The sequence below is a fragment of the Balaenoptera musculus genome, chromosome 14 (assembly GCF_009873245.2).
Source record: "Balaenoptera musculus isolate JJ_BM4_2016_0621 chromosome 14, mBalMus1.pri.v3, whole genome shotgun sequence".
In the NCBI taxonomy this organism is placed as follows: domain Eukaryota; kingdom Metazoa; phylum Chordata; class Mammalia; order Artiodactyla; family Balaenopteridae; genus Balaenoptera; species Balaenoptera musculus.
In genome coordinates this window covers 20,842,845-20,860,899 of record NC_045798.1, presented here as the reverse complement: position 1 = coordinate 20,860,899, position 18,055 = coordinate 20,842,845, and the positions used below count along the sequence as shown (strand labels likewise).

The 18,055-nt window shown below is 54.0% G+C and overlaps 1 protein-coding gene across 6 annotated transcripts in view; it reads left to right on the top strand.

Moving 5' to 3' along the window:
• The window catches only part of LOC118906797 (E3 ubiquitin-protein ligase RNF185), an 88,882-nt gene extending 71,617 nt beyond the window's left edge, over positions 1-17,265 (top strand). For 3 of the 6 annotated variants that reach the window (XM_036874468.1, XM_036874469.1, XM_036874466.1), the window contains 14 exons: positions 1,777-1,912; positions 2,453-2,562; positions 3,125-3,313; positions 4,499-4,604; positions 4,910-5,106; positions 6,115-6,301; positions 7,122-7,208; positions 7,853-7,984; positions 8,229-8,285; positions 10,445-10,510; positions 11,450-11,624; positions 12,363-12,418; positions 13,482-13,639; positions 15,472-15,616. In XM_036874468.1, the coding sequence (XP_036730363.1) occupies positions 1,777-1,912; positions 2,453-2,562; positions 3,125-3,313; positions 4,499-4,604; positions 4,910-5,106; positions 6,115-6,301; positions 7,122-7,208; positions 7,853-7,984; positions 8,229-8,285; positions 10,445-10,510; positions 11,450-11,624; positions 12,363-12,418; positions 13,482-13,639; positions 15,472-15,616 (1,801 nt within the window). Of the gene's footprint in view, positions 1-1,776; positions 1,913-2,452; positions 2,563-3,124; positions 3,314-4,498; positions 4,605-4,909; positions 5,107-6,114; positions 6,302-7,121; positions 7,209-7,852; positions 7,985-8,228; positions 8,286-10,444; positions 10,511-11,449; positions 11,625-12,362; positions 12,419-13,481; positions 13,640-15,471 lie in introns of all 6 variants that reach the window. The other 3 variants (XM_036874467.1, XM_036874470.1, XM_036874471.1) reach the window with 3 other exon arrangements.
• The last annotated feature ends 790 nt before the right edge of the window (positions 17,266-18,055 follow it).

The following is an 18,055-nucleotide window of genomic DNA, read 5'->3' as shown; positions in this document are numbered from 1 at the left end:
TTCCCCACCGGGGATTGAACCTGTGCGCACTGCAGTGGAAGCACAGAGCGCCAACCACTGAACCGCCAGGGAAGTCCCAAACTGTCTACACTTTAATACAGATTATTTTATTTTCGCAGCAGTCTATTTTACAGATAAGGAAGCTGGGTCAGAGAAGTGAAGTCACTTGCCCAAGATGACATAACTAGTAAGCAGCAGGGTCAGGATTCAAACCAAGAGGCAGCTCCACCCTGCCTCTCAGAAAACAAGGATGTGGCCAGTGTGGGTGGTGTGAGGCCTCGACGACAAGAGAAGAGAGTCTGTTAACTAGGGAGAAAGAGGTGGGATGGGCTTGTCAGGCCGAGGGGCTCTTAGCACTGGGCGCCAGGATCAGACGTGAGGACGAGCATGTCTGTACAGACATGGCCCGAGAACGCCCCCCGGCCTGACCGAAGGTGGAGTGTCACGGTGACTGGAGCAGAAAGGAGGCCTGGGGCTAACATGAATGTATTACACAGCGCCGATGGGGTTTTGGTTTTTTTCCCCCCAGTATTTTATTTTGAAAATTTTCAAATATACAGAAAAGTTGAAAGAATAGTTCAAAGAACACTCATGTATCCGTCACCTAGATTCATCATTTGCTAACTTTAAGCCACTTTATCTGTCTGTACACACACACACACACACACACACACACACACACACCATGTTTTATTTATTTTTTTTTACTTAACTATTTAAAAGTCAGTTGAAGGTTCCCCTTAATTATTACTTTACTATTTTTTCTTCTACAAATTCTTCTATATAACCAAAGTATCATTATCACACTAAGAAAATTGACAGTAATTTTACAATATAATCTAATGTATAGTCCAAATTCAGATTTCCTCAATTGTTCCAAAAATGTCATTCTCGTCTGTTTTCTTTTTCAGTCCAGATTCAAATACAAGGTTTAGGTATCGCATTTGGTTTCTGTGTCTCTAGGCTTTTTTAATCCCTGGGCCTTAACTTTTTGGAAGAGTAAAGAGCAGTTGTCTTATAGAATGACCTCCCCTTTCTGGATTTGCCTGACTGTTTCGTTATGCTTAACATATTTTTCTCAAGCATGCTACATCATAAACTGTTATATATAGGATGGATAAACAACAAGGTCCTACTGCATAGCACAGGGAACTATATTCAATATCCTGTGACAAACCATCATGGAAAAGAATGTTTTTAAAAAAAATGTCCATATGTGTATAACTGAGTCACTTTGCTATACTGCAGAGATTGGCACAACATTGTAAATCAATTATACATTAATTTTAAAAATTTTTTTAATTAAAAAAATAAAAGAATGCTACATCAGTGATGCTGTTGGTAATGGGTGGGTTTTTGAGCTTCTTTGATTCGTCGAGATAGCTGTCTAGACCAGAGGTTCTTAATGGGGGCCGTGAGTAGGCTTCAACCCTTGATACACATGTACCCCATACCTAAATTCTATGCACATTTTCCTCCTATGCGCATTTTTCCAGGAGAGGCTTCTTGGCTCTTATCAGATTCTCCAGGGGCTTCAAGACCCAGAAAGGTTGAGGTCCGCCAGCGGAGGCAGGTCATACAGAGCTGGTTTCTGGGGTCCTGTTCACTCAGACTGGCTTCCGTTGGGAAGATAGCAGCAAACTGTAACATTCCCTTGTCCTGGCTCTGGATCAAAGAGGTCCCTCCATTTTGTTCTTACACCTGGGAGCCAGGGGCGGCCCGTGTAACCTAGTTCCAAGGATCCGGGAGAGTTTCTGTTCTCATCTTGCCTTTCAGATGTTCTGAATGCCAGGATTCTCTCACCAACTGGTACTACGAGAAGGATGGGAAGCTTTACTGCCACAAGGACTACTGGGGGAAGTTTGGGGAGTTCTGCCATGGATGCTCTCTGCTGATGACGGGGCCTGTCATGGTGCGTGCATCCCTCCATCTCTGCCCCTCTTGGTCATCAGAGTCCATTGTCAGTACCTCCAGTTCCCCGTGGCCATTCATCTTCTGGTCTTCCCATCAGCCGAGGCCTCTCCCTTTATTTATTCAGTCATTTAACAGATGTTTTTTTAGTACCCATTAAGTGCCAGGTAAGGTCCTTCCCTCAAAGACTTAACAGTCCAGTGTTGGGGTGGGTGGGTAGGCAGGCAGGGAGGAGACACAGTACGATGGGATGAGGGCCTTAAAGGAGAGCATGAGCCTTTCTAGTGGGGATGATTACTTCTGGGAACCTGTTCTCATGGCTGAGACCGAAAGAGTTTTTTGCAGTCTCAGAAATGACAGGGAGGCACCCATCTGACCCTTTCTCTGGAAACGCGAGGGAGGGGAGTGCCAAGGTAGATTATGACTGGGGTCTGTAGATCCTTGAAGGGAGGTCCCTCACCCACCCCTACCTTCACTCCAGCAGCAGTGACAACTCACTTCCTCCCCATGTCTGTCCACCCTTTTCCCTACCTGCTTACAGGTGGCCGGGGAGTTCAAGTACCACCCAGAGTGCTTTGCCTGTATGAGCTGCAAGGTGATCATTGAGGATGGGGACGCGTACGCCCTGGTGCAGCACGCCACCCTCTACTGGTAAGATGATGGCCCCGTGTCCATCCTTCCCTACAAGAGTGACCGAGAGAGAGGGACAAGTGGCACTGTGAGTTGGGCAGAAAGATTACAGGGGTATCAGCATGCTGGATTCCTATCACAGCAACGCTCTTAACCAGGTCTGAAAGCTGTGAGCAAGATGATTAACGTCTCTGCCCTCTTTCCTTACCTACTGGGAGAATAACCACACTGCCCTGCAATCCTCGCAGAGGAAGAGAGTGCCTGGGAGGGCGCTCTCGGAGAAGGATCCCAGAACATTAAAGGCAAAGACCCCTTAGAACTCACTCAGTCCAACTGCCTCTGTCGATAAAAAAAGTCAGGCTGAGGCCCAGTTCTTAACTTGAGTCAGATGCAGAGTGAAGAGAACCCAGGCCGTCTCTCCCTCAGTCCCAGCCCACCCCAGAGAAGCCAGGCTGCTTATTCTTGCCAGCTGGAATCGGGCAAGGGCAGTGAACATGGGGCTATGGACACTGTTACTTGAAGCCACGTGGGGGCTTCCAGGTGGGGCTCCAGGTTCTCAGCCCCCTTTCTGCTCCTCCCGCAGTGGGAAGTGCCACAACGAGGTGGTGCTGGCACCCATGTTTGAGAGGCTCTCCACAGAGTCTGTCCAGGACCAGCTGCCCTATTCCGTCACACACATCTCCATGCCGGCCACCACCGAGGGCAGGCGGGGCTTCTCCGTGTCCGTGGAGAGTGCCTGCTCCAACTACGCCACCACCGTGCAAGTAAAAGAGTGAGTGTCTGGGGCAGGGGTTCTTGAGCAGAGCCCACAGATGGGCCTTGAGGGGATTGGAACCCCAGAGTCTTAGCAGAGCTCCCCACATCTTCATCTCGTTTCTTCCTCCTGGGCTCACTGTGCTGTCACCATGCCTGGGCCTTGGCACTTACTGTTCTCCCTGCCTAGGCTCCTCCCCACCAGATACTTAACGCCAGAATCACTCACCTTTCACGTGTCAAGTTTCAGATCATGTTTGCTCTTTGAAATTATCTGGCTTGGTTATGTTTGTTTATCATGTGTCCTCCTCACGAGTTCCTTCTGGAACTTAGTCTTGTTCAATGCTGCGTGCCCAGGGCCTGGAACAGTGCCTGACACATAGTGGGTGTGCATGGATTATTGTTTCGTTGGTTGAGTGAGTGAATGGAGGAAGGAGGAGAAAAAGCTTAAGACTCCATCCTCGGTCCAGGCCAGCGACCACATGGGGGAAGAGTCTGTCTGCCTAATAACAGTAATGAGGCACTGTGGCTGCCAGCCCTGCAGACGGTGACTGTGCACTTACTGTGTGCTGGGCACTGGGTGCTCACAGCAGATGGGGGAGGTCCTGGGGTTGGGGGAGTGAGGTGAAGTCTGCTCTAGGCCTAGAACTGTGTTCAGGGCTGAGGTGGGAGTCTGTGGCTGTGTCTGGTGTAGATTGGGTGGTTGGGAGTAGCCAGAGGGTGTCTGTTAAGTCATGGAGGGCCTGGATTATGAAGACTCAGCGGGTCTATTGAGGGATTTAAGCAACTAGGTGACACAACCAGGTGAGCATTTTAGAAGGATGGCTGCCGTGGAAGTGGGACGGGAGAGGAGCCGGCCTAGAGGTGCAGAGACCAGTTAGGAAGCTGATGCAAGATCCAGGCAAGGGATGTTGATGACTATGGTGATGGAGGATTCTTCAGGATGGTGAGGGTTGGGGGGCAGTGAGGGAACCCCAGATGGGGAGGGTGCCGTCCAAGTTTCTGGCTTAGGCCTCTGGGTGAGTGGGGGTGCCCTTTACGGAGATGGGGCACCCTGTGAAAAGTGTGGCCTTTCCCTGTGAGTGACCTGGGCCTTGGGGGCCAGTAGGGGCCTGGGGCCTGATGAGCCCTCCCTGCACAAGAGAAATTGGTCAGACACTTTTTAAAGATGCCTTCGCCCCGCCTCAACTCTTGTCTGGCCCAGGGTCAACCGGATGCACATCAGTCCCAACAACCGCAATGCCATCCACCCTGGGGACCGCATCCTGGAGATCAATGGGACCCCCGTCCGCACACTCCGAGTGGAAGAGGTACAGTGTGTCCTGTGGGGGTGGGACACGGAACAGGCCCTCCGGGAGATCAGGCCATGGCCTTTACCTTTTCCCACCCCCAGTCTATCTCTTTGTCTTGCCAGTGAGCCTGTGACCACTAGTGACCTCCTGTGTCAGCCTGGCACGTTACCAGGGCAGCAGGGATGGCCTGCCAGACTGTCAGAGGGCACTGAGTGGCTAATGGCAGCTGGAGGCCACACTGGGCTTGGGTCATCTGGGCTGACGGTGGGTGGCCTGCAGTGGGACAGCCTGTGGAGCCAGCCTTACACTGCTCTTGGCCACAGGTAGAAGATGCAATTAGCCAGACGAGCCAGACGCTTCAGCTCTTGATTGAACATGACCCCGTCTCCCAGCGCCTGGACCAGCTGCGGTTGGATGCACGGCTCTCTCCCCACATGCAGAATGCCAGACACTCAGGCACCCTCAGCCCCCTGGACACGAAGGAGAATCTGGAAGGGACGCTGAGGAGACGCTCCCTAAGGTGCCACTTCCCGCCCCGGCTCTGCGCTATCTCATGCCCGGCCCTCGGACGAGGTGGAGCTGGCTCTCAGAGGCCAGCAGAGTTAGGAAGGGAACCAGCTGGCCAGGGACAGGCTATGAGAATTGTGCTGACCCAGTTCCCCCCACCCAGGGATCACAGTTCATAGCCGGGACCCAGCTGTCTGCCAGGTTTCCCTAGAAACCAGAGGGTCAGGCTCTGTCCACTGAACTGAGCTGGACAGGAGGCAGCAGTGCTGGACCCCGAAGGATAGCATGGCCTGTGGGGGAAGCATGGGGCTCAGAGGCTGGAGAAGGGGCACAGATAGGGTTAATAAGTGTAAGTAAAGACGTTGAAAACTAGAAAGCAAGAGGTGAATTAAAGTTGTTTTAGGTTTTCAAGAAGGGACAGGGAATTCCCTGGCGGTCCAGTGGTTAGGACTCCGAGCTTTCACTGCTGAGGGCCCGGGTTCAATCCCTGGTTGGTGAACTAAGATCCCACAAGCTGCGAGGCGTGGCCAAAAAACAAAAAAAATGTCATAAACATAGTGACTTTATTGCTCTAAAAATCATACACACTTATTATTTTAAAATTCGGGAAATGCAGACAGGTACTACAAAGATGTGCAAAATATCCGAAATCCCATTTGCTTGTTTGGGGTGGTACTAGGCTGTCGCTCTAAGCCAGTCAGGGCTTAAATCAGGCAGGCACGGAAGGCAGTGGATTTCCATCAACAGTGCTGTCAGCTAGTAGAGTCTAGTCCATCGTTCCGGGTGAGAGATACTCAGGGTTCCCGCTTTGAATGTGATTTTACCATGCTTAAATGGGCTGCAGATGTCTGCAGCCCCCAGATGACACATCTGTCTGATGTTAGAGTCCCCTCCCCCATCACAGCACCCGAACTACAGACATTGGAATGGACGGGGCGGACCTGAGGTCCCTGCCTCTAGGCTTTCCTGACGGGTCTCTGAGGACTGCCCTGTCCCTACCCTCATCCTTCCTCATCCTCAGGCGCAGTAACAGCATCTCCAAGTCCCCTGGCCCCAGCTCCCCAAAGGAGCCCCTCCTGCTCAGCCGTGACATCAGCCGCTCAGAATCCCTCCGCTGTTCCAGCAGTTACTCGCAGCAGATCTTCCGGCCGTGTGACCTGATCCACGGGGAGGTCCTGGGAAAGGGCTTCTTTGGGCAGGCCATCAAGGTGAGCACTGGTGGCAGCTGTGCCACCTCTCTGCCCCCCAGCCCTCTCACCTTCTTTTGGGGATTTCTCATCATATGGCCTCCCCGATGCCCTGCAGGATACCAGACCTCACTCCTGGCTGGAGGTGATGGTGTGAGGGCCGCACCCCTGCCCTCCCAGGCCACCGAAGGGCAGCATTGCTGCTGAAGTGAGCTTGGTGGACCTGGAGCCTCGGGTGGGGACGAGCTCTCCTGTGGCCCTCCCGCCTCCAGTCAGTGGGTGTTTTTAGGTGCCCAGAAGCCTCGGTGCTGGGAGTGGCTCCTGCCTCCCTGCTGAATAGTCTCGGGGACTAACCTCTCTTTCTCTCCTCCTCCTCTGCTGAGAGCTGGGAAGGGGGGGTCAGGTAAGCCATGTGTCTCAGCCTTTGGGGCAGTGGGGCTGGAGAGCTCACTCCCGACCCACCCAGCTCCCTGGTGCATGTCTGTGGCACTGACCCTCCTGCCCCCAGACTCCTTTTCCCCCAGGGGACACGCTCCTGTGTCAGGTGACCAGAGCCCTGCTTGGCTTGGCAGCAGTCCCCCTCCGCCGCCTCCTCCCACATGTCCCTTTTCTGGATTCTTGCTTCTCCTCTGTGCATGCCCAGCTCTCTAGGGAGGAGGGTGTGCTCCCCTCTTAGTCCCCCGGGGCCCGTGCTGTGTGTTCTACACCTGAGCTCTGTCAGTTTGATCCGGTTACTTCAGTGTGTCCTCCAGGGGATGGGATGGCCAGTTACATCGATTTTCACACAGTTCCCCAGAACCACTTCTGGTCTCTGCACCAGTAACAGTCACCCTCCTTTTAGGTGACACACAAAGCCACAGGCAAATTGATGGTCATGAAGGAGTTGATTCGGTGTGATGAGGAGACACAGAAGACTTTTCTGACTGAGGTAAGAAGGGGAGTGTGGGGGTTAGGAGTTTGATGTCACTGTTGGAAGAGGGAAGTTGTTACTAAATAATGATTTCAATCCCGGCTTTTGGCACCAAAAAAAAAAAAAAAAAGATTTCAAGAGGAAACTTAGTTTGGAGTCACTTTCTTAAGGCAGGAAAAATCATTTAGAGGAATGTCCCTGCGCCCTCTAAATTACAGCATAATTATTTGTGCAACAAACACTAAAGACAGCATGAGCTGGGTACAGCGAGATGTGGTTCGGAGGAGCTTGTGGAGTGTGGGGTGATGGACGTGAACACAGACCAGTTCAGTGCAGCTCGATGCTGTGACCCCACCTGAACGCCGTGCCGGGGGAGCCTGGCACCTTGAATGTTGACACGGTTCTCCCACCTCTCTCCATTGCTCCACTGAGTGCTGCCCTCCAGGCCTTGGGTCCTCCTACTCCAGTTCCCCCGATGCAGCTCCTAGAAAGGCAGGGTCCCAGGGGTGAGGCCTGGGAGGCCATCCCCATCCACCTGGGGCCTTCTTCCACAGCACATGAGATAGGAGGTGGGAGATACAGGTCACATTTGTCAAGCTGACTCCCTGGAGGGAAGGAGTGAGAAAGAAACCACCCGCCCTCCTTGGCCTCCCCTCCTGCAGGTGAAGGTGATGCGCAGCCTGGACCACCCCAACGTGCTCAAGTTCATCGGCGTGCTGTACAAGGACAAGAAGCTGAACCTGCTGACGGAGTACATAGAGGGAGGCACGCTGAAGGACTTTCTGCGCAGCGTGGTGAGCGCGCCACCCCCAAAGTTCCCGAGAGCCTTGGTGGGTTGTCTGTGGGACACCTGTGTCACCACTACTCTGGAACCATGATGGCCAGAGAGGCCCACTGCTTTGCCTACAAAGGGCCATGCTGGGCGGGACTGGGCACAGGCAGGGAGGGTTTGCTGGCAGATCATGTTGACCCATGGGGCCCGGACCACAAGTGGGACAGGGCCCAGAAGCCTCTGATGGGCATTCCTCCATCCTGTAGGACCCGTTCCCCTGGCAGCAGAAGGTCAGCTTTGCCAAAGGCATCGCCTCTGGAATGGTGAGTCCTGCCAACAGCTCTGCCAGCAGAGCAGGGGTATTGGGAGTGGGGGGTCAGGAGAGGTGCAGGGATGGTGGGCAGGCACTGAAAGCCAGAGACCCTGTCCTAGGCAGCCTGCATGGGCTGGGTCCTTCAGCACCTGTTTATCAAGCTTCTCTCTGTGCCAGTGAAAATTGCCCACAGCTGGCTGTTCTCAGCTTACAACTCTACTCTCAAAGAATTCCCAATCTTCAAGAGCAAACAGGGTATGGGCAAGGCGAACTGGAGAAGCAAACTAGCACGAGGCAGCCTGGCCCTGCTGTCACAGGGGCGTCCAGGTGCTGAGGGCCCTTGGAGCAAGCAGAGAACCTCACTGCCCAGGAAAACAGAGAAGCGGGAATTGTGTTCTAGTTGAGCCCTGAAGGATGGGTCAGAATTGCATGAAAGTTCCTCTTGGCAGAGAGGCCCCAAGGTTGGGGTGATGAGAGCAGCAAAGAGCTGGGAGGAGAGAGGAGGAAATAGTCTGTTTCACTGGGAAAGAATGGTGCCAGTCACAGCGATGGGGACAGTGACAACTGCCGAGTGCTTTCTCCAAGCCGGGCACTCAGCTGAGGGACTAGCACCCCTCATGACAGCCCTGGTTCCAGATGAGAAGCTGAGCTACACAGGGACGGAGCTAGGAGCTTGGGCCAGTTGGTCTGACCCCCAAGCCCGAGATTTTAATGCCTGCTGTTCTATGTGGGGTCCATGAAGACAGTATTAGACAGGGGGGACATTAAAATCCCTGCATTTAAGCTAAGGAGTCTGGACTTTATTTAGGAAGCCAAAAAGATACACATACAAGATTTTTAAGCAAGAACATTTCGTGACCAGAGCTGTGCTGTTTTGAAGGTGACTCTGGTGTGGTCAGTAGGTTGGCGGGGAGTTGGGAGAACTCAGGGCAGGGAGACCTGGGTCGGGAGTCATGAAACCTTTCAGGTTTCTGAATTACAGTGGGGCTGTGGGACCAGGAGACTGGGAGGCAGGGTGGAGTCCGAATGGAGACTGGTTGGTAGTGAGGGAGCAGGGGTGGGGGGAGGTGGGCCCGGGGCGCCTTGAGGTACCTAGAAGAACAGTGGTGTCGTTTACCAGACTGCCGGGGGCGGGTGGGGGTGGGTAGTGATGGTCGGGAAACAGGTTTGGGAAGAGCTAGGATAGGCTAGGCATCTGCTGAGGCTGATGTGCTGGTGGTTCGTGGGGGTCAGCAGTGAAGAGAAGGTGGCTTTGAGAGGCGCTGACATTGAGGAGGCCAGAAGGAAAAGGCAGGCGTCTCGAGGGCAGGTGTCTCGGGAGAGGCATGGGCAGCCTCGGAGGAGGGGTGGCAGGCAGGTCAGGAAGAGCTCTCTGGGCGTGCGAGCAGCTCCAGGAGCCCAGGGGACGGAAGCAGTACTATGGGGGCTGCGGGGGGCTGGGGGGTGGCTCCTTCCACTCTTGATGAGGAAGGGAAGGAAAAGGAAGTGGCTCCAGGGTGACAAGAGCCAGAGGCGGAGGCCTGGAGGGGGGAAATAGCAAGTAGAGACCAGTTTGGAAACGTCTGGATAGGAAGAGGGAGAGGTCAAAGTGAGAGCACCGAATCCTCACCACTAGACCACGGGGAGCGTCTCAGTGTAGACAGAGAGCGGGGAGGGTGCTGAGTCTCAGGGGAGGGGGATGTCAGGAGCACAGAGCCAGCTGGACCAGGAGGAGGCCACTTACCCTTTCACAGCAGGAAGGATCCAGAGTGGCTGAAGCCAGAGACTGGGGTGAGGGTGGGGGTGTGAGGGGGCACCTTCCTCATCCAGGAGCACACAGCGATGCACCCAGGTGGGGCATCTAAGTAAAGTGGGTAGAGGGGATGGAGGCTTGCAAGGGCCAGGGCCCAGTGGAGTCGGAGACTTGAGGAGAGAGCATCCACTGGGTTGGGTCAGTGAACAGAGGATGGGCAGGAGATGGCATCAGGGAGAGGGGAAGCCCCGGCAGCCTTTGGCTTTCTGTTGGCGTTGGGACAAGGGAGTGACAGCAGGAGGGCTCTGGAGTCCGGGTTGGTTCTGAAGCTGGGTGGGGATGACCTGGGAGAAGAGCAGGTTCTGTGGCCCCCAGTTTCAGAGTCACCATCTGGTTGATTAACTGCCCATTGGCCTCAGCTCATACTTCTGTTCCAGGCCTATTTGCATTCCATGTGTATCATCCACCGGGATCTGAACTCGCACAACTGCCTCATCAAGCTGGTATGTCCCACCACTCTGGGCCTCCCCAGGGCGGTCCTCCTGGCCTCCTTGTCACCAGGGAGACTGTCCCCTATTGCTTTAGACCAGAGGTATCACCTAGGGCTCCTGTCTTGCCCCTCCTGCTGCCTCCAATGCCCTCCTCTGTCTTCCAGGGGCTTCCTAACACATGCAGACAAATCCCACCTCCTCCCAGTAGCAGCCTTTGAAATCCTTTGGTTAGAAGGGACTTGAGAAGTTCCTTAACTGTACATAGAGCCCTGTCGCTTTTCCTGGTTTTGCCCTGTGATGGTGAAAGCAACTCACTGAGGACCCCATTTTACAGCCTTGGCACCTGAAGCCTCAGCCCGAGGCCACAGAGCTAGTAAATTCACAGTGACTGGTTTGGGACCAGCCTCCATCCCCCTCGCTGGTCAGCTTTGGCTGTTACAATGTTACTACTACTCCTGTTGACTTCCAGTGTGGCTTCCTGGGTATCCACTTACTGGCCCTGGCTGTGCCCTCTGCACTTAAACCAAACAGTCTTAATCCCTTTTCCACATGACTGCCTTGTAGCTGTTTGAAGAGCTTATCTCCCCTACGTCCCCCCACTGAATGCCTCCACCTTGTCTTTTTCTGTCTTATCCTGGTTCTAGCCACAGCCTTAAATCTTTCTGGGAACAAGGCAGGATGAGAAAAACACAAAACAATAGAAATCTTCTGTCCTGCCTCTGAGTTCCACTCTCCGGGTCTCAGAGCCTTACCCCTCCAGGCTCCAGCGCCTCTGCTGAGAACACCCCCAGGCCTGGGGAGCCTGCTCTGTGCAGAGAGCAGACAGTGAAAAAACAAACGCCGAGCCCCGTTCTCTAAGACACCCCTTTGCTACACTCCTTTTCTCCCCTTCCCAGTGGCTGCTTTTGGGAATGTCCCCACCAAGTGCTAACCTGGCCCTTGTCCTCCCAGGACAAGACCGTGGTGGTGGCAGACTTTGGGCTGTCACGGCTCATAGTCGAGGAGAGGAAGAAGCCCCCAGTGGAGAAGGCCACCACCAAGAAGCGTACCTTGCGCAAGAGTGACCGCAAGAAACGCTACACGGTGGTGGGAAACCCCTACTGGATGGCCCCTGAGATGCTGAATGGTGAGTCCTGACGCCCCGGAGGGGAGGTGGGGCCACATCTCTCAGCAGAGCCCTGGGGGCTTCAGGGGAGGCCTGTGAAGTGTAAGGCCAGGTACCCAGAGCTAAGGGCTAGATGGTTTTTATCCCCTGCCAGGCTGGACCTCATAAACTCCTCCCTCCCTGAGCTCAGGCCTGCAAGCTGGCCAGTGCCCCATCCTGGGCCCACGCTGAGGTCTGACTGTGGCTTTCGTGCCCCAAGGGTAGCTGAGAGCTCAGGCTGTTTATTGCCTTTTCTTCTCTCTCCGTGCTGAGAACTGAAGTGTGGCGCCCCCTTGTGGATAATGCTCAAACCAGCCAGAGATGCTCACTGGGATTCTTGAACCGCACAGGGCTGTGAGGCCTCAGAAATGGTCCGATACAACACTTTCTGGAGTCTGCAGCCCAGAGAGGTTCAGGAATCTGCCCAGGAGCACACAGCAGGCAGTGTCAGGGTCCATATGAACCCTGGTCCAATTCTCTTTCACTATCCCATGCAGTTTCATTCTGGGCAGTGTTGTTTCACAAGATCTCTCCAAGGCAGCCCACCCAGGACTGAGGAAAGGGGATTTTCAGATGGTGTCTATCCAGGGTAGCCTTTGGGGCATCCCCACAGAACCTATTCTAACCCTGTTTCTTGGCTGTGGCCTGACCTGGCTCTAGACTCAGTGCAGAGCAGAGAAGGGACTAAACCTAATAGCCTGCTCTCCTGTGTTCCCCAAGGAAAGAGCTATGACGAGACCGTGGATGTCTTCTCTTTTGGGATCGTCCTCTGTGAGGTGAGCTCCGGCATGGAGGCCGGGCCTGAGGCAGCAGGCCCAGCAGCTTGGCCCCCTAGTCAGAACTGGGGCTCCTCCTCCTCCTAAGATGAGTAGCTTGCCATAAAATCAACACCAGTGGAGGGTTGTGTAGTTTATCACAGATCTGTTGACACCTTCGAGTCTCATCGGTGCCATGAGAAGGATTGGGCCGGGCTTATTCAGGTGAGGAAGCTGAGGCTCAGAAAGGGGCAGTGGCTTGCTCTTGGTCACACGGCCAGTAAGGGGGTGGGCGGGACACGAAACTTCACCAGGAAGGGCAGAAGGGTCCTTCTAGCTCTTGGGCCAGATGTAGCCTTTCCCTCTGTGCCACCTTTCCCAGGCACTCGTGCTGCCCCCACCCTCAGCCCAACAAGGAGAAGCAGCCACTCCAGGAAGCGCTGGCCCGTGTGGCACAGCGCTGGGCTCTGTGGGGTGCAGAGTGAGTCACGGAAAGAGTCCTGCCCTCAGGAGCTTAGCTCAGTCTGTCTTGAAGCACTGAGTCGAGTACATACATTCAAAGGCTTCTGTGCTTCCCACGGAGTGAGATGTGGTAGAGGAGACAAGAGGGACGGTTGGAATAATGAAGGAAGGTTTTTAAAAATATTGTTCTCTAACAGAGATCACTTGAGCACCTACTGTGTACAAAGCACTGGTCTGGCGCCAAAGGGTTTCAGACTTGAATCAGACCCAGCGCCAACCTTCTCAGGGCCTAAACTCTGGCAGGGGACACAGACAGAAGGGGACAGAGCAGGGCAGGGTCGGGTGTGTGGAAGCTGCCCCTCCAGAGGCCAGTTGGGAATATTGTGCTTCTGCTGCAGTGAGGCCTCTTCCAAACCCTCCTCAGTAACCACACTCTCAGTCGAGAGACAAGTCTGGATTAGCAAGATCTGTAGAAACGGGGGAGGGGGAGCCCTCCAAGCTCAGTTTTTACCTCCCTCTTCTGACCATCCTTCCTGTCCTGTCCATACACCAGCATGCCCCTCCCCTGCCATGCGGCTGCACGTCAGCAGCCCATTCCTGACCACTGTCTTCCCACCTGCAGATCATTGGGCAGGTGTATGCAGATCCTGATTGCCTGCCCCGAACACTGGACTTCGGCCTCAACGTGAAGCTCTTCTGGGAGAAGTTTGTCCCCACAGACTGCCCCCCAGCCTTCTTCCCCCTGGCCGCCATCTGCTGTAGACTGGAGCCTGAGAGCAGGTTGGTATCCGCTCCTGTCCCCCAACCTGCATGGTCCTGAGATGCTCGCCCTTGCCTTCAGCCATCCCCAAGCCCTTCCCAGGAACTGGGGTGGCAAAAGCCTTGAGTTCAAGGATGGCTGTCGACCACCGAAGCCACCTGAGAACCCTGACATGCCAGTCGAGGGGACGGGAGACGAGGGTATCGTAGCAAGTAACCTGGATATAACCCAGAGACAGCTGTTACAAGAAACTTTAACAGCAGGAAATTCACCCAAACCTACACCATGCTAACAGAATAAGTGTCTCCATGTTTCCATATTCCCATGTCCATGTCCAAATACATATTTTTTGTACATTTATAATGTCAAATAGAGAAGTTTTACATTTTGCTCTGCATTTTGTCACTACCCAGTATTCCAGATTATCATTTTTGTTGACTGTGAAATTCACTAGGAGACTGTATGAACACATAATATACATAATGTAGATGTTCAGGTTTTTCCAGTTTCTCCTTACAATAGGTGTTACTACTGTGAGCATCTTTATGCGTTTAGCCATTTTCTTCCTTTAAAGAAATCTTTTAAAATTACCTTTATTCTTCTCAGGTTATAGCCTTCATTATTACCAAAGTTATTCTGAGTCTTTTTAAGTTCGTGCATTAGAAAACTAGAACCTTTGTGCTTCTGCTATCAAAAATTATGTTTCTTTTAAAAAACAAATTCAAACATTACCAAAATATATAGGACAGGAAGTATACGTTTTCTATAATCTCCTGAGCAGTGTGCCCCTCAGCACTCCCCACTCCCCAGCTCCATCCCCCCGCAAGATAACCAGTTGGCACATAACCTTTATTTTTAAATGATTTCCGAAGGTCCACTTTAGACTTGGGATTTGCTGGTGGGAGGCTCTGAATCTTGTTCCTTCGTGGACCAAAGGACCAAAATCCTTCAGTCACACCAGAACAAGAGCATGAGGAGAAAATGTTAAGCCACACAATATTCGTTTGCTAATATCCCTTCTCAGTCATTCAAAATGTCTGTCTTTAATTCAGACAATATTACTGAATGCCTACCACGTACCAGATGCTGTGCTCATAAGCTCTGGGATGCTGCAGTGAACAAAACCAAGGGGCCTGCCCTCCGGGGACTCACATTCTAACAAGGGGAAGTGATAAACAGTAGATATGACAAACTGTGTTGAATATGAGGAAGTGACAGATGCTATGGAAAAAGGGGTCAAGCCGAGGAAAGAGGATTGTTTAGGGTGCAAGTTATAATTTTTAACACGGTGATCAGTATAGGCCTTGCCAAGAAGGTGACAAGATATCCAAGCAGAATCAAGGAGGAGGCGGGAGAGTAAACCTGAGGTGTCGGGTTTCCAGGGCAGCTGAGCTGTCTCCAGGGCACTAGGAGCCAGGCATTCGCTTTCTCCTTGGGAAGGGCTGCCAGAGTCTATGAAATGCCCCTCCCAGGGCAGATCCATTGATGTGGAAACAAGTCAGGACTGGAAAGGATCTTTAAAAGGGTACCTAGTCCAGTCCCACCTGTGATGGTTGCATTTTCTCCAAGACCTGGGATGGGCTTTTTTTCTCCTGGACTTGCTTTTTTTGAGCTTCCCCCTCAAGCCAGACCAGCCTTCTCCCAGTGTTATTATCTCTCATCTTTACAGCAACCTATGCAGTTACATGACCCCTGTTTCCCACAGAGGTACACCAAGGTTAAGGGGTTTGCCCAAGGTCAGACACCCAGGAAGCAGTGGAGCCGCAGGCCTGGGTGACTTCTGTGCCACCCTTTCTCTCCCCACCGCCACCACCCCCGTATCTCACCTGTCTCCAACTCCTTTTCTTTCTAGACCAGCATTCTCCAAACTGGAGGACTCCTTTGAGGCCCTCTCCCTGTACCTTGGGGACCTGGGCATCCCGCTGCCTGCAGAGCTGGAGGAGCTGGACCACACTGTGAGCGTGCAATATGGCCTGACCAGGGACTCGCCCCCCTAGCCCCGGCCCAGCCCCCTGCGGGGGGGCGTTCCACAGCCAGCACTGCCCCCTCTGCGCCCCATCCCTGCTGTGGGCAGGGCCTTCTGCGCTTCCTGTGGATTGGCAGCTTGTTTAGAAGCAGAACCGGCCATCCCTACTACCTCCCCAGGAGGCGAGCGGGTGCAGCACCGGGGAAACCATCTCCACAGGTTCTGGGGCCTGGTTACTGTCTGTAAATCCAACACTCGCCTGAAAGCTGTGACGAAGAAAACAAACAAACAAAAAAAAAGCCTGGTTCCCGTGCCAGGAGGAATCTGTTACTCATGACCACTCGGGAACTCCCTGGCAGTGGATTCCAGGAGGCTCTTGCTTACACTAATCATTGCGACCTGGACCTGCTGGGCAGGATCCCAGGTGCACCTGCCGGTGGGCTCTGAAGCCTCTGGTCCAGCTGGTGCAGGAGGACTTCTCATGGGAGCGTGGCCAAGTGAGCGGCCATCCAAGGATGTGAAGTGACAGTGGTGCTACCCCCTTCCACTCCACATCCCGCCCTCCCCTGGGCAGGGTCAAGGGAGTAGGTTTTGAAGGGTCCCTTAGTCGGTTTGTAGTGGGTCCGGCCAGGAGTCAGGGGAAGGGCTGGTTTCTGTTCACCTTCCGGGCCCAGGGGCCACATCAGCTCGAGGGGGAGCTTCCCCCCCGTGTTCTCAAACTGAGCTGCTGGAGACTGGCTGGGAACTTCCTTTCTGCCTCCCACAAGCAGTCAGCCACAAGTGCAGGAAGAGGCTGGGGCTGGAAGGAAAGAGGCCCTGCCCGCTAGAAAGCTCTAGTATCCTGGCTGCTGTCACTCACACCCTGGTGGGCACCTCAGGAGCCTGGGATTTTGCTAGGTGGGTTCTGGAGGGCAGTGTGGCTGGTCGCAGGCCCAGTGTATGGGGCGGGGTGCTGGGAATCTCAGCAGTCTCCCGGCCCTGTCCTCGTGGCAGCCGATGCTCACCCCTCACTGTGCCTGATCCAGGCAGCAGCTTGGGTGGCAAGAGGTGGTGGCAGAGTCCCAGAGCGGAGGTGCTGGAGGGGACATCTCCCCGAGCCGGGCTCTCTGGCTTCTACCTCCCATGTTGGCTGGCCCAGCTCATGAGCTCCTGGCCCCAGCCTCCTGAGCCACAGCTCACAGCTGTGGGTGCTGAAAAGCCCAGGGGACACCCTCTACCCTGGCTTCCAAGCTGGGGTGGGGGTCTTGAACACAAGTAGATTTGCCTCCCTGTAAGTGTGACCTTGCACCATATTTAACAGATTAGGAGTGGGTTTGGGATCTTACTGCGATGGTGGTTATATTGGGGGTGGGGGGAGGAGGCGGGTGGGAGTGATGCAGGAGAACGGTTGCTGTTCAGACTATCTTGTTATATCTGTGGGGTGTTATGTGAAATGCTGTACATAGACCTGATGAGTTGTGGGACTAGATGTCACCTCTGGCCAGAGTTTCCTTGCTGTCTAGACCATACTTAAGTGTGGAGTGTGCAGGTTCGCTGTAGGGTCGAGCCCTGGGCTCCCGGCAGCGGGAAGGCCAGCATGTGTGGCTGGTGGTGCCTCAGTGGTCCCCACAAGTGTGGGGCGGTGGGCCCAAGCGGGGCCATCGAGCAGACCAAATAAATTAAGCAGTTAACATAACCGACCGTGCTGAGAGTGAGAAAGTGACTTGCGGCCTGGTTCAGGGAGATACACGTGGAGGGTGTGCTGGCCACTTTGACCCCATGGCAGGGACTTCTCGTGCCACCCCCCTCTGATTCCCCTCCTTACACAGACACCAGCCTGCTCCAGAGAATGTGCACGACCCACGTGAGGCAGCCCTGGCCTTGCTGCAGGTCTGACTCCCACCTCCTGGCTGAGTCATCCCTTCAGGGCCATACGCTGCCACCCTCTGACATCCATGCGCTCCCATAGCCAGGCTATCCTGGAGTCCTCTCTGCAGTGCTGGGTGCCACCTTCATTAAGGGAAGAAATGCATGCAAGTCACCCCCACCCCTGGTGTTTCCCTGCAAGTGCTCAAGGGGAGACCCGTTTCTTGCTTCTGCACACGGGGTCTGTCGTGGAGGGTGACGGCTGGGCAAGATGTTGCGATCTGGCTTGTAGGATCCTGGGCACACTAGGCATCCACATAGCCAAAGGTGATTTCTCCAAAAGCTGGAGTCCAACTGAAGGATAGGATCTGGTTCCTGGAAAAACTGATGCTCTAGGATGCCCCTTGCTTCTAGAAGTATAGAGCAGTGTCTGGGTATGGGCAGAGGTCACCCTAAGTGTTCCTAGAGGCTGAGAACCTACTGCTAAATCCCTGCTAAAAAGCCCAACGAACTCCTGTTGGTACCTTCTTCTGGAGCCCTAGGAGTCACCCCCGCAGGGACCTTCCACAGCCCAGAGCTGCTCCTGGGAGCCCGGAGACTCTTCCCCCATCTGCACACCCATCCC